Source organism: Delphinapterus leucas, chromosome 1, assembly GCF_059928025.1.
Source record: "Delphinapterus leucas isolate spDelLeu-1000000601 "Yukka" chromosome 1, BTC_Dleu_Yukka2, whole genome shotgun sequence".
Taxonomy (NCBI): Eukaryota; Metazoa; Chordata; class Mammalia; order Artiodactyla; family Monodontidae; genus Delphinapterus; species Delphinapterus leucas.
The window spans coordinates 182914317-182928905 of NC_143129.1; the positions used below are offsets into that span (position 1 = coordinate 182914317).

General features: G+C 40.3%; 1 protein-coding gene across 10 annotated transcripts in view; it reads right to left on the reverse strand.

Annotated features, from left to right (window-relative positions):
* Positions 1 to 14589, reverse strand: part of UBE4B (ubiquitination factor E4B) — a 110736-nt gene that overhangs the window by 61025 nt on the left and 35122 nt on the right. For 6 of the 10 annotated variants that reach the window (XM_089901667.1, XM_089901659.1, XM_089901661.1 and 3 more), the window contains 5 exons: positions 14109 to 14244; positions 7625 to 7712; positions 6425 to 6569; positions 4453 to 4681; positions 3572 to 3988 (listed from right to left, as the gene is read on the reverse strand). In XM_089901667.1, coding sequence (XP_089757793.1) covers positions 3572 to 3988; positions 4453 to 4681; positions 6425 to 6569; positions 7625 to 7712; positions 14109 to 14140 — 911 coding nt within the window. In that variant the 5' untranslated portion in view covers positions 14141 to 14244. Of the gene's footprint in view, positions 1 to 2712; positions 2857 to 3571; positions 3989 to 4452; positions 4682 to 6424; positions 6570 to 7624; positions 7713 to 9412; positions 10764 to 14108; positions 14245 to 14589 lie in introns of all 10 variants that reach the window. The other 4 variants (XM_089901679.1, XM_089901676.1, XM_089901686.1 and 1 more) reach the window with 4 other exon arrangements.

Genomic DNA, 14589 nt, shown 5'->3' on the forward strand with positions numbered 1-14589 from the left:
TCCATCCCTTCCATTCCCCTCCATCCCTTCCATACTTCCTGTAAGGAAGTAGTTCCTTATAATTCTTATAGCTTTTTTCACAGAGCACACGAAACATTCTAGAAGGAATGTTTTTGCCTTTCTTAAATTAACCCTTATTATCACCACTATAAATAATTAACATAGGAATGTATGTCCTAACTACTTCACAAAAGATGTACAACCCATCGATTCCACTGGGCAAGCACAAAGGGAGATAGAAACAAGCCCCCTTGACTGCTGCTTCTATGACATTGATCTTACCAGGCGAGAAGTGGGTGTTAAAAGTACTTACTTCCAAGTAAATAAAATTCTAAGATCAATTAGAAAAGGGGAAAGAAAAAAACTCTTCACCGACTGCCCAAATTAATCAGATTTTTCTGCTACTTCTTGGTTCTGACACTACGTGCATTCTCAAGTTCTTCTCTGTTTAATCAGTTATATATGAATACGCCCTGTCCTTCTACATTCTTTTTGATATAGATTCAGAATCTATAATTTCTAAAACCTGGACAGATCAGATTTCATTTTAACAGCCAGCAAAGGACCTGCCAACCGACTGGAGTGGAATTTTGTAATTAAGGAGTAAAATGTTGGCACTTTCTTGCCAAGGAACTGAGTAGATGTGTAAACTCTGGGCAGCGAAATAACTAGTAAGGAATGAGAACAACGCAAGTCCCACTGGGCAAAGATGGAGAAGCCAGAGGCAGCTGGGTATGGTGGGAGGCATGTGAGTTCTGGACTCAGGATCTGCCTCGTACTAGTTGTGTGACTAACCTCCCTGTACCCACGTTTCCTGGCAGTAAGTAGGGGTGGTGCTGTGAGGATTAGAGTGATAACGTAGGCTGAGAGCTGACACAGTACCCGGCAGGTGATGCTCGTAACTATTCGCAGCTATGAGTACGTAATCGGTAAGATTTATTTCTCCTTATCAAGTCTAGATCTGAGACAAGGCTGGGATGTTAGAAGTCTAGAGCGGAGTCGGAGTCGGTGAAAGCAGCATACAATTCTGGTATCTTTGTTAGAGGAAGGTGGAATTCAACAGGCCCGGGAGAGACAGTGTTTCTCCCACAGATAGCTTACAGTAAAACAGATTAATAAAGCACTTTTATCAGGTACAGAAATTGATTCCTGACAAGGATGTCTGCTGCATTACTATAGTCATGGATTAGGACTTTATCTACATGAAAAAGACACTTCTATCTTTGGGAAATTTACTTGAGAAACAGTGATACAATGTTCAACCTAATACAAATATTGACCTTCCTGAATCAATATTCGACATTGCACCAACACCCCTCTCTCTTTATATACCCTCTAATGATTCTTCTGAACACCGATGAATTGAATGCAGCGTACCTCGCTCCTACGGCTGTCTCTATTTATAGCCTGGAGCTATTTTTGAACACTGCTGGGCACAAATATCAACTTGGTACAGAGGAAACTTCAATTTAAGAGCAAAATTGTAAGACAATGAGTGGGAGGGTTAGAAAGACGGGGCTATTATATTTTCTTGCTCAAAGTCACCTCGAAGACCCAAGTGGTCTCTTTCACTCGGTTTTCAGGGGTGAACATTCAGCAACATCATGAGCTATGCTTTAGCCTCTGCTGCCATTCCACAGGCCGTCTAAACAAATACGGTCTGGCTTTACCAAGGCCAAGGAGGTGAATGATTAGCAAAATTTAAGATTAGAAGTGAAAGCAGTGGGACTTCCCTGGTGGCGCAGTGGTTAAGAATCCGCCTGCCAATGCAGGGGACACGGGTTCGAGCCCTGGTCCAGGAAGATCTCACATGCCGCGGAGCAACTAAGCCCGTGTGCCACAGCTACTGAGCCTACGCTCTAGAGCCCGTGAGCCACAACTACTGAGCCTGCGTGCCACAACTACTGGAGCCTGCAAGCCTAGAGCCCATGCTCCGCAACAAGAGAAGCCACCACAATGAGAAGTCCGCAAGCGGCAATGAAGAGTAGCCCCCGCTTGCCGCAACTAGAGAAAGCCAGAATGCAGCAATGAAGACCCAACACAGCCAACAATAAATAAATAAAATTTAAAACATTTATTGAAAGGAAAAAAAAAAAAAAGAAGTGAAAGCAGCATCACAGTTATACCAGACAGTATGACCCCATATGCTCTTCAATGGATTGCCCGGAGTGAGCTGGAGAGGGACACACACTCACACACACACACACACACACACAGAGACAGACATAAGTTCCAGCCCCTCTGCCATTCCTAAATAGCAGCAACCCATGCAACTGTACATAAGAGAACATGCCTCGCAGAGTAGATTTTGCTCACACCTGGCAGCTCATAAGAATACTCTTCCAACAGATAAATGGAGGGCCTCTCATTTTAGATCTTAGGGTGGGTGAACTTAATGATGACTGATCTTTAATCTTTGATCTTAACGATGACTGATCCTGTTCATGTTCTTGACAAATGATTACATGTAAGTTTTTCTCCAAACTTGTCAGGCAACAACTATGAAATTTTTTCTGTGTACCACTTTACCCCATGAGAAGGTCCTAATGCTTTAGTACATGCAAAGTTTCTCACATCTTGACTCTCCAGGCCACCTGGAGTCATTTGACCCTATCCTGTTTGGATTCAGAGCACACCTCTAATTAAGACTTATGAAAGTTAGTTCCTAAGCACCTAGGCACATGCAGGGGTCAGACTCCATTCCTCTGATACCTGGACCCAAACTGGACACAAGAAAACTCATCACCACCACCACCACCTTCATCATCACCATCATCATCATCTTCTTCTCCATCTTCATCACTACTGTCCCCAGAAAGTGCGAGGAAGAGGAAGGAGAAAGGACTGTCGTACATACTACCGTAACAAAAGCAAAAAAAGTCATCAGGGAACAAAGGAAAACAGAGAGGAGGGAAGCTTTTACAATTGCTGGCCTTTTAATGAAATCTTACGCTACAAGTTTTGTCTACTGACATGCAGAAAAATAATTCACCTAAATTATATAAAGGCATAGGAACACTTGAGGGGTGGAGGGCGTGGATTAATGGAGTCACGATACTGCTTCTTTCTAAGGGGCTGAAAACAAAGTGTCAAGGCATAACCACTTGCCAGAGGTAAGGGATCTGCTCCCTCAACCCCTTGGTCTGACTGTATTTCAACTATGATTAGCAACAGTACGAAACGTGGAAAAGTGGTCCTGTGAGCCCCAACTCTCAAATACAAGCTGCCCAGTCTCTGAAATTCATTTGTCATGAGGCATGACATGTGCACTCAATTTCAAACACCAAGTGACTTCTTTTTATTTTGTACAGGAAGGAGGAAGAGTGAGGGGGAAGAAGGGAAGAAAGGGTCTCACCATCAAGCAACCCATACTTTCTGATGTGACTGAAGCCTGGCTGGGCGTGGACTCGGGGCACGAGCCTACCGAACCAGTTAGACACGCGGGTTAATGACCCCAAACAGAGAAACACAGGTAACTGAGGTCAGTGCCACACGACAGTTCTTCCAAACCATGTTAATCTCCTCTCCCTGCACTGCAAACACGCACCCGACTCTCCTGCTGCATAGATACCTAGGAGAGCTCCTTAGGGAGGAGGGCCGTCTGCTCATGGCACCCGCACCGGGTGAGGCGGACAGTAAAGGTGGCCCCGCGCCGGTGGGTCTCTGTCGGGAGGAGCTGGCGGGCACAGCTTGAGGGCTACTAGCTGGGGTGGGCAGGCCTGGGGAGCTCGACAGGATGGAGCTGCCCGAGGACCGCGGGGCAGGAGAAGATGACGACCCCCAGGGGTGGGTGACAGTGTAGGGCCGGTACCGCGGAGACGAGGGCTGGCTTCCCGCAGGTGTCCCCGCAGCTGCGCCGTGAGGACTGAGGGAAGCGGGAGGAGTGGACGCCTGGCTGGCTGCCCGGGACGAGGGGGCCAGAGGCAGACTCATCATTGGCACAGAGCTCCAGACACTCATGCTGGGAGCTGGGCTAGTCTCATAGAGGCTAAACGAGTTGAGAAAGGGAGGAAAGGAGAGAAAATTGAAGAAAAGCTTGAGATAAATAACTAAAATGGAAAATATCATGTTTTTAAAGAATAGTATAATTTCACTTCATATCTCTAAGTGTTCAAGTATACAGATCTTTTAGAGACTCATCTAAATAACTGTAATTAGACTGCCGTACTGCTTTAGAGGCTATACTTATAATATGAGAAAGCCTTCTTTCCAAAGAATAATATACTATACACAATCATTTGTTCCTAAAACTTAACTTACCAATAGCCTAACCATGGAAAGCCAAAGAGACCCAAGTGGAAGAGGCAATATCTCCTCAATGAGTCAATCCATCCCCCAAACACAATGCATGTCATAATCTGCATGACAGGCCCACAAATGAACATTCCCTTCTCTTACATACTTCCTGGCTATTTTACCACCAATGAGATGTGCAAAAAGAACCACACAGACCTAGATAAAGAGCTGGCACCGAAGGAACCCACGCTGCAGAACATGGGGCTTGTTCCTGGATTGGAGCTGGTATTTAGCATGAGATTTCTGTCTGGTGACCGAGCTGCCGCTGCAATTGGCTGGGATGTGGCTGTCAGACTGGCAAATGGGTTCTCATCTCTCGTCTGAGTGGACATCATTAGCACTTCCATTAAAATCTGGCCAATCAAGTCCTTAAAATCAGAGAACACTGTTGGAAAGGCAGAATAAAGAAGAGGTTACACATGGTTCTTCATACACACGGTCCTTGAATAAGCCAAAGTGAACCAGAGAAGTTCGATGTGGTATCTTGGGTTGGATTCTGGAACAGTAGAAGGACATCAGTAGAAAACCTGGTGAAATCCAAATAAGGTCTGGAGTTTAGTGAACAGTAAGATCTTAGTTCTGACAAATATACTATGGTTATGTAAGATGTTAACATTAGGGAAAACTGCGTGAAGTGTATATAGGAACTCCCTGCACTATCTCTAGAACTTTCTGTAAATCTAAAATTATTCCAAAACAGAAAGCTTATTAGAAAAAAAACAAAAAAGAACTGGAGCCCAGTTGATGAGAGTCACTGCTGATATACATTAACTATAAAAAGAGCTACTCCCAACTACAGAGGTTAGTTTATCACACTAGAAATGCAAACTGGGTTAATATTTCTTCACCTCTATATGTTTATATAGTTAAATTATTAAGTACAAAGTTCAAAGTATTTTATGAAGGGTCTAATATTTAGTCACCACCTGCCTTTCTGGAGCAGATTCTGTCTTCTAGCTTCCTTCTTATTCTTTGCAGCTCCCAACTGCTTTACTGTAGGCCTTTAGATATATTTTAAATATTACTAAATAAATAAAATGTCTAACCCATGTAAATCTTATCTGATTTGTTATTAAAAATTACCACTTATATATGTACTGGACAGATTTAAGAATCTTAACATTTACAGTAATTACAAGTGGCAGGGTTTTGAAACTCACGGTTGCTAAGCTCATCTCTATAACCAGAGTTAAGAAGATCTCAGTGAAGTCAGAAGTAAACTATCCATCCACCAGGAACACAGAGGACTCGTGTGTGTGTGTGTGTGTGTGTGTGTGTGCGCGCGCGTGTGTGTGTGTGTGTGCGCGTGCACACGTGTCTGTAATGGAAGATAAGCAGCAGAGAAAAGGGAATGCAATCTCCTTGATGTTCATTCACTCATTTAAAATATATCTACTGAGGGATTATTAAGTGCAGGCACTGGGAATACATCAGTGAGCAAAACAGACAAAAATTCCTGCCATCAGGGAGGTTATATACTAGTGATACGGAGAAGAACACTCCGGCGCACTTCCCCTCCCTCTTCTGTTCTCGAAATGACTGCTGTAGAGAAAAGTGAGTGTGCCCTGTAATGCTGGTATCTTGCTAAGAGTTTTATTACTTTGCTGTAAGTGTGGTTTAGTGTAGCCTCTTAAAATAGAATCCTGTAAACACTGCAAAATATCAACATGTGCTATCTTGCTAAGCAGTTTAATCACGTCGATTTACTCCACTGTCTCCATATGACCCGGGAGGCACTTACAGCAGGCATAGGTCATCCAGAGTGCCTCTCTCAGGATCCCCGGCGACTACCCAGTATACCCCTGCCCAGAGTATAAGAGGCGCTAATGCTCTCTCTAAGCACCTTCTTACTGCAAAGGAAAAAACTTCAACCTTGAGACAGTAGAGACCATTAACTTATTTATACGGTTTTCTTTTAGAGAAACCATAAAAGTAAAAAAAATAATTTATCAATAAGATAGGTGGAAAGTAGCCAAACAGCAGTGTCCTCATCAAGAAGTATCCCTGTAATCAAAAATACAACTGCAAAGCAAGACAATGAATGTGGATAGGAGGGAAAGACAAAAGATTTTTCATCCTGGTTTTCTATTAAGGGCTCTGAAATAAGACAGCTGAGCTTGATTCCTACCTTCTTTTGGGTTCTGCTTAAATTGTGCAGAAAGAGAAGAAAGAAAGATGACATCTCTGTCCCGGTCCTTCCAGGAGACACGGAAGATCTTACAGACCAGCTGTAAGGCCTGTTCTTCAGACACTTCAGAACCTGATGAAGGCTCCTTGTGAGGAAGAAGATTTGAGGGTTAATTTCAAGTAGTAGGAGGTGTGAGTTAGACTTTAATAGAAATACCTAATTCTGATTTAATTTTTTACAAATGAGGATATTTTAGAAATGCATAAAACTATTCACCTACTGATTTAGGGAAAAATAAACTTGCTACTATGACTTCAAGGTTACAACATGTAGGTCTCACGAGTTTACAACACAAGTCTATGGGGTGGGGGGAGTATAAAACAGCAGGATTGTTATCAGGAATTGCCAAGGAAGACAGTGATAAAGGATGTACATATATCCCATTTATTTACTTTTCTGAATGCTAAAAGACCAGGTTGACATTCTAGGTATACAACCAATTTTTCTCTAGAAATTTTTCCAGAATTCAATGTTTTTCACTACTTTCCATCACAGAAAGTATCATATATGAAAGAACTTTGTAAACACTCAAAACCTATACAAAATAAAGCACTGCACCACCAGGAGGCTACAGTCCAGCTTCTAATAATGTTGCTGAACCCCAATAATTTACTGAACAGAAAGTGATGCAATTATCTCTACCAGTTCTACACCATGACACACACCAAAAACCCAAAAAATCCTTTTTCTAAGTATAGGAAACTAAGGCTCAGATAATAACAAAATATAAAAGCCTCCTGTTTCCTCACATTCTTGCTTCAATTCCCAGTCATTTCCCTCAGAATACAACCAAAGATGTGATGACCTACTTGCTTAAGCAATTAAAGACAGACAGAAAAAAATTCAAATTAGCTCTAAATTATTTGCTAACATTTACTGAAAAAAACATGGACCTGAAACAAAGATAACTGAAGGATTTTTATCAGGTAAAAGGACTGAGTTATACTTCCATTAATAAGGGTGATCAAGGCTACCCACTTTTCCTGAAAAAAGTAAAAGAAAAAACCCAGTCAACTAAATAGGATCTGCTGGTTTGGGGTGGCATTCTCTCATGGACTTTACAGATACAAGACATGAAGCAGTGTTTATTTATATTACCTGTAACTAAAAACAGAAGCAAGGGCTTCATCTCTTACCAACCTTATCGCTGAGGCTCCTTTTTTCTCTTCGGTCATTTTCATCAACTTCCATATTTTCAATTCCTGAATCCACATCCACCTGGGACATGCTTTAAGTATAAAAGACAATCAGTCTTTCACCTTTGATAAATCCACCCAATGTCATAGCTACTGGTTGAGGAAAAGTTTTTGTTTTTTGTGGGTTTTTTTTTTGGCCGTGCCACATGGCTTAAAGGACCTTAGTTCCCCGACCAGGGATTGAACCCGTGCCCTCAGCACTGAAAGCACCAAGTCCTAACCATGGGACCACCAGGGAATTCCCTGGGGAAAAGTTTTAAAATATCAATCAAAATCAGTCAGGAAAGCAAAATAATAAAGGTTCATCTTTTTTCTCATTAATTTTTAAGAGCTCTTCATATATTAGGATATAAACATTCTATCATTCTTGTTGAAAATATTTTTCCCAAGTTGTCATTTCCTTAGGCTCACTTTCAAAAATAATAATAATATTATTGGAAATATTTTCCTCAAGTTGTTATTTTCTTAGGCTCACTTTCAAAAACAAAAATTAAGAGCAGGTTTTCTATACATACTATTTCTAAATGATATACAATCAATCAGAGCCTGATTACAAAATCTGGTGAAGTACATATATTATTTCCCCCACATTAAATAACTGTCCCAGCACCATTTATTGAAAAGACCATCCTTTTCAACACCAATATGAAATCACCTACGTCATATGTCCAACTGTCATACGTGTGCAGGTCTCCTTCTGGATACTCATGGCTGTTCCATTAGACAATCTGTCTGTCCCTGAGCCAATACCACTGTGCTGTACTTACTACGACTTCACAATAAACCTTGCTATATGCTAGGTCAACGCCTCTACCTTGTTCTTCTACCTTAGGAGAGTCTTGGCCATTCTTGGCCCTTTGCTCTTCCACACGTACTTAAGAATCAGCTTGACAGGTTCCTTAAAACTCCTGTTGGGATTTTGACTAGAATTTCACTGACTCTATAGATCAAATTGGGAAGAAAAGACCTCATTACGTTACTGATCTATCCATGGACAAGGTACCTCTCTCCAAGTATTTAAGGTCTTCTTTCAATAAACTTTGATAATTTTCTCCCTAAGTCTTTCACTTCTTTTGCTAAATTTATCCTTAGGCACCATATATATATATATATTTTTTTTTTTTTGGCTGTGTTGGGTCTTTGCTGCTGCGTGCGGGCTTTCTCTAGTTGTGACAAGGGGGGCTACTCTTTGTTGTGGTGCGCGGCCTTCTCATTGCAGTGGCTTCTCTTGTTGCGGAGCATGGACTCTAGGCGTGCGGGCTTACTTCAGTAGTTGTGGCTCACGGGCTCTAGAGCCCACGCTCAGTAGTTGTGGCGCACAGGCGTAGTTGTTCCACAGCATGTGGGATCTTCCCAGACCAGGGCTTGAACCCATGTCCCTTGCATTGGGAGGCGGATTCTTAACCACTGCGCCACCAGGGAAGCCCAGCACCAAATATTTTTAAATAAAATTGTGAATGGGCCTTTTTAAAAGTTAAGTTTTCTAATTTGTCGCGAGTACATAGTAATGTAACTGACTTCAGACACAGACCTCTTATAAGCTACTTGTTTACTTACACACTGGGCTTATAAGGCAATCATTTTATCTCCAAATAATAGCTGCTTTGTTTCTTTCACTCCAATCCTAACTTGCTTTACTGCAGTGCGAAGGGTCCCATGTTGAACAGAAGCAGAAACGGCACTCATCCTTTTTTTATTCCTGATTTTAAAGAGAATGCTTCTAATTTCTTACCACTGAGTATGAGAGCTGCCGTGGTTTTTTGGTAGATGTCCTTTATATTAGTGAGAATAAGAGGCTATGTTGTGGTAACACATACACTCTGCAATCTTAGAGGCTTCACACTATAAGGGTTTGTTTCTTGCTTCCGCAAAGTTTGATGAGTGAAGCAACCTTAGGCCATCTTTAATCTATGCCGTCTGCAATATACAGCCTCCAAGGTCACTAGAGCAAGAGAAGAGAGGGATGGAGGAGGATCATCGGCTCAACTGCCTTCACCTAAAAGTGACACATGTCACTTCCATTCACAAGTCTACTGGACAGAACTAGTTAATTGGCCCCAATCTAATGGCAAAGGAGACTAGAAATGCAGGGGAGTCTGTGGAATATTTGGTGAACTCTGTCTCTGCCCTACAGTTTAAGGATGCAACTTTCTGTTTCCTGTTTGCTAAGATTTTTACCATGAATCAATGTTGAATTGTATCAAACCTTTGCAACTTCCAAGATTATATGGCTTTTCTATTTAATATATAATGTGGTGAATAATATTTATAGATTTTCTAATGTTAAAGCACCTTTGCATTCTTAAGATAAACCCAAGTTGGTCATGTTATATTATTTTTTTTAACTAATCTTTTAGTTGAAATATACAGAAATGTGCATGCATGATGTGTTTGGCTGAATAGTTTCACAAAGGAAACATACTAATGTAACCGACACCCAGATCAAGCAACAGAACATTACCAGCACCCCAAAAGTCCCCCCTCATGACCCTTTCAATCACTACTACGCTAGCCCACAGTAACTGCTCTCCTGGCATCTAGCCCCATAGGTGTTTTGTCTTCTTTTTATGTGCTGCAGTATTTGATTTGCCAATATCTTCAGACTTTTGCAAATATGTTCATAAGCATGATTACCATGTAATTAATTTTCTTCTTTTACATTATTCTTGTCTGGTTTTGTACATTAAGGTCATATTAGTCTCGTAAACTGATTTGGTAAGTTTAAAAATTACCTGAAAAATGTGTGTAAAGTTGGAATGCTGGAATTACCTATAAAATCATATAAGAAACGTGCTTTCTTTGGAAAATTTTAAAATACTGATTCAATTTATTTCACGTTTTTTTGATTATTCAGGTTCTCTCTTTTTTCTTGAGTCAATTTTGGGAGAATGTGTTTTTCTAGGAATTTGATTTTCATCCAAATTTTGAAATTTATGTCCATCCTGCATATTTACATTTTTCACAGAATTCTTTTTCAGTAACAAGTATTACTGAGTGCCCGTTCTATGCAGGCATTGTTCCAGGTGTCTGAGATGTCAACAAACAAACAGACAAAAAAATCCCTGCATCATGGAGCTTCCATTCTAGTTAAAGGGAGAAAGATAATAAACAATAAACAAAGCATATAGTATATGATAAATGCTATGGAAAAATTAAAGAAAACAGAGCAGGGAAAAGGCAATTGAGAGGGCAGGGCTTTCCCCCTTTTAAATAGGGTGACCTCACTGAAATGCTATCTGGGCAAAAATATGAAGGAGGTTAGCCATGCACATATCCAGAGGAAAAGTATTCCAAGAAAAGGGGTTTTATTCCCAATGTTTATTTATATTCTTTTTCCATTTTTCATTTTTAATGTATTATATATAGCTTTATATTCTCTTTAAGAAGCACATAGCTGCAACACACAAATGATGATATGTAATATTTGTTATTGTTCAGTTCTAGATGCTTCCAAATTTCCATTATGATTTCTTCTTTGACTTGTATTTAGAAACATGATCTGTTTTTAAAATTTCCAAATTCATGATGGGTTTTTAAGAGATTTTTTTACCTTATATAATTATCTAAGCTAATGTCAGAAAACATGATCTGTATGATTCTGACTCCTGAAACCTCTGGGTCAATGGAGCTTATCAGAAAAGAATGTGTATTCTCCAACTGCAGAGTGCCAAATTCTGTATCTTTCAATTTGAAGAAGACATGTTAAAAACCTCCCATTATGATTATGTCTGTGTCAATTTCCTCTAGTTCTATCAAGATTTGCCTTATTTCATGTTGCTATTATATTACTAAGTGCATATACTTTGGAAACTGTTATATCCTACTGGTAAACTGAACACTTATCACTGTACAGTGCTTATTTCTAGTAATACTTTGTGACAAAGTCTAATTTATTAATATACTTTCCCCAATTTTCTTTTGTTTAGTATTTTTGCCCGGTATATATTTTTCCCTTTCTTTTATTTTCAAACTTTCTCTAACCTAATGTTTCAGGCATGCCTTCAGTAAACAAGAATAAAGCTGTGTTCTATTTTGTTTTTAATCCAACCTGACGTTTCACTGTGATTTACTGTGATTACTGACGTATTTTCATTTCTTTTAAACATCTTATTTTGTGCTGTTTGCCTTTTTTAAAATCTGTGTTTCTTTCTTCCCTTTCTTTGAATTGACTTAAATCCCCTCCCTACCCACCCCAATTCCATATTTTCCCTTTGCTGGTTTGAAAACAAACTCTTTCTGTTCTTTCAGTGGTTACCCTTGAAACTTTATCAAGTATTCTTAACTCAAAATCTAAAAGTTGGCCACTGTCTTTACCCCTCTCCCAAGTATACAAATCACTCCCCTTCTGGCTTACCTGCTACTGCTGTTCAGTATGTTAGATCTACCTGATGATTTACTTCTCTCCCCCTATACTATTTCATAAACTGTTATTACTGTCTTACTCCATCAGTGTTTAGGGTTACCACATATTTAATATTTTCTTGACTCATCTTTCCTTCTTGCATCTCAGACATTAGTCCTGAGACCATTTTCCTTCATCTTAAACTGCATCTGTTAAAAGTTCGGGTCTTCTGGTGGCAGGCTATCAGGTTGTTCTAGTTTGTTTTTTAAATCTATAAATGTCTTTATTTCACCCCTGCTCTTAAAAGATAGTTCCACAAGGGCACATAATTCCCAGCTGGCAGTTACGTTCTCTCAGCACTTAATGCTACTTCCACCATCCTCTGGCCTCCATCACTGAGACATCTATCTAACTATTGTTCTTTTGTAGATAATCTCTCATTTCTCTCCGGCTGCTTTAAACGTCTTTGTCTTTGGTGTTCTGCAATTTTACTATAAAATGTCTAGATATGAATTTCTCTTTGTTTAATCTGCTCGTGAGTTGTTGGGCTTCCTGAATCTGAGGATTCATAACATTTATCAACTCCAGAAAAATCCTCAGCCATTTATCTTTTTGATAATGGCTTCCAAACCAGCAGAGGAAAAAACATGGAATAAGGAGAAGGGTGGGGAATCTCCCAGTCTGCCTATTCTCTCCTTTTGACATTTCTATTAGATATATATTGGATCTGTGTCCTCTATATTTCTAAATACCCTTCATATTTTTCAGTTCTTTTTCTCTTTGTGGTACACTCTGGATAAGTTCTTCAGCTCTATCATTCCATTTGTTAATTTCTCTTTAGTTATTTTAATCCACTGTTTATTATTTTCATTTCTAGAAATTCTATTTGGTTCTTTTTCAAATGTGCTTGGTTGTTTTTATAGTTGCTTATACCTTATTCATGTTTTCCATACTCTTTTAAATTTATTTAAACATACAAATTTTACATTCTGTATTTGATAATTCCAAACCCCCAAAACATCTAGGTGAATAATTCTGTTTTTATGATTCTACAGACTCTTCTTACTCATGGTGGCTTTTTCTAGCATGCTTTAATTTTTGACCATGAGTTCATATTTCTTGGAAATTTTTCTAAGGACATTTTCTAAAGACTTGGATGATTTATGTTTATATCTGCTAGATGCCTGAAGACACTAAAGAGTCCATTATCTATGACAGTTCTTAGCCTGAGATTTTTCAGACTACCACGATAGTGTAAATTTAGGTTCTAAACCCATGTGAAAGTTACCCACTGGCCAAGAAATTGCAGAGTTGACTTGATTTTTAAAAATTCATCCACTCAGAGCAAAGGTAATAAGAACACAATTGTTTTTACTCTATGGGGTTGATTTTTTTCTACTTGATCTTCTTCCTGGGAGTGTAGTCCTTTCTGAATTCTTGTCTAATGCGGGGTAACCCCCGACCTGGCTCCTCACCCCAACCCACCAAGTGCGCGACACCCCAGTATCCTAACACACACAGAAAATGGTATCTGTCTGGCCCACTGACATAAACAGAGGGGGCTGCCTGAGGGCAAAGGAGCCAGGCCCTGGAGGTCTGGCTGCCCAAGGAGTACTCAACCCTTCAGCGACTCTGTTATCTTGTCACAGCACACCTACAACACAGGAAGGCTCTGCTCCAAGACACCCTGATCCTCATGGAGCTCCTAGAATATGGGGCTTACCTGCCTATACCCTTCCAAACTTTTAAAATTTCACCAAGCAGTAAATCTTTGCAGAAATTTTTAGGGGCTGACCTATGCTTGCCAACTTTGCATTTACAAAATAAAGACATTAAAAAAATTTTTTTTTACCACCTATACCATTATTTCATAAAAGACATTCCAACACCAAAAACAAAAAAAGGTATACAGAACATTTCAGAATAAAACAAAGACCTTTCAATTTATTATATTTAGCTCTGATTTGCTAAGGACTGGCATGGATCTCTGGGCTGGCATTTGAGACCACTGGACTAGAGATTAAAGTGAATGGATCTTTCCCTTTCCAACAACAAAGCAGCTTACTGGAAAACTGGCTTACTTTACCTTTTTTCACAAGAGACTCCATCGATATCCATGCTCTGGGAACGTGAGAGAGACTGAGATTGTGTTTCAAGGCTATTGGAGGGCGAGCTGCTGAGAGAACTGACTCCTTCACTGCTCTGGCTTCGATGGGCTACTCCTAACCAGAAGAGACAAGAAAGGTGAAGTCTCATGTGAGATAACGTCAAAGCTATTTGTAACGGCAACAGTAAACACACAGAATCGGCATTCACACAATCATTACAGTTGGCAACTGAGGACTTTCTATCAGAATATTACACTGAAGGCTGAAGGAACATTAAAATCATAGGAATGGGCTTCCCTGGTGGCGCAGTGGTTGAGAGTCCGCCTGCCGATGCAGGGGATGTGGGTTCGTGCCCCGGTCTGGGAAGATCCCACATGCCGCGGAGCGGCTGGGCCCGTGAGCCAGGGCCGCTGAGCCTGCGCGTCCGGAGCCTGTGCTCCGCAACGGGAGAGGCCACAG